Source organism: Apaloderma vittatum, unplaced genomic scaffold (genome assembly GCF_000703405.1).
Source record: "Apaloderma vittatum isolate BGI_N311 unplaced genomic scaffold, ASM70340v1 scaffold24792, whole genome shotgun sequence".
NCBI classification, from domain to species: domain Eukaryota; kingdom Metazoa; phylum Chordata; class Aves; order Trogoniformes; family Trogonidae; genus Apaloderma; species Apaloderma vittatum.
This window is the reverse complement of record NW_009702248.1, coordinates 1-878: the sequence shown is the minus strand read 5'-3', so window position 1 is coordinate 878 and position 878 is coordinate 1. Positions and strand designations below refer to the sequence as shown.

General features: G+C 51.0%; 1 protein-coding gene across 1 annotated transcript; it reads right to left on the bottom strand.

Moving 5' to 3' along the window:
• Positions 1–599: 599 nt before the first annotated feature.
• Positions 600–818, bottom strand: CHTF8 (CTF8, chromosome transmission fidelity factor 8 homolog (S. cerevisiae); the record flags this gene model as incomplete). Its single annotated transcript, XM_009879490.1, has 1 exon — positions 600–818. A coding segment is annotated over one exon (219 nt), but the record flags the coding sequence as incomplete, so codon positions are not given.
• Between the last annotated feature and the right edge of the window lie 60 nt (positions 819–878).

Here is an 878-nt window from a genome sequence, read left to right as displayed (position 1 = left end):
GCCAGTTCCTGACCTTTCCCCTTCCTGGGGAATTCACCTTGGGCCCTCTTTTGTTTTTTTTTTCAGGGCTTTAAAAAGAAACAATCTTTCTACAATGGAGCTTTTAGATAGTTTTGATTAATTTAATACGAGGTTTTTTAGGAAGACTTTTGTAGCTCTTTTTGGTATTCATACTTATTGCTAATTGTTTGTAAATCTATTTATTTTTTAACCTGCGGGTTCTTTTCCATATTTTTTGGGGAAAGAAAAAAAAAAAATATCTGTTTTTTTATATATCCTGACAGAATTGTCACAATAAAGACTTGCACAGAGAACGGCTGCTGTGTTGGGGGAGGGTGGTGGAGGACAGTCCTGCCCAGGCCCCTGGAGGAGGTCCCTGCCCGCCAGGACCCACCTCGCCTGGGACAGCAGCTGGCTTTGGTTTCCAGAGCTTGGCAGCTCCCCAAAACAGTCATTACAGGTGAGACGAGTGACCTGGGACAGGCTCTGGGTGCCAAGACACAGGACCCAGCAACCCAACCAACCCCAGAGCCCTCTGGCCAGGGTAGGGATGAGGCCAGGACCTGCCTTCGATCTCCCCAGGTGGCTGGATTGACCCTTCACACTTTCTTGGGGACGTTGGTGATAATGGGCTTGGGACGGGTTTTGAAGAGGAGCTTGGTTTTGATGAGGGCGGTGACAGTGTAGTGGGTGTGCGGCTCTGCAGGTCCGGGCTCCCCAGCTCCTCGCTTCACCAGGACCGCGAAGGGCTTCTCCAGCTGCACCACCTTCCCGTAGAGGATGTGGTGACCCACAATGAGCACAGGGATACCCTGGAGAGAGAAAAGCAAGAGGTGGAGGGTGAGGGTAGGCAGGGTCCTGGGTGCCAGGGCTGTTCA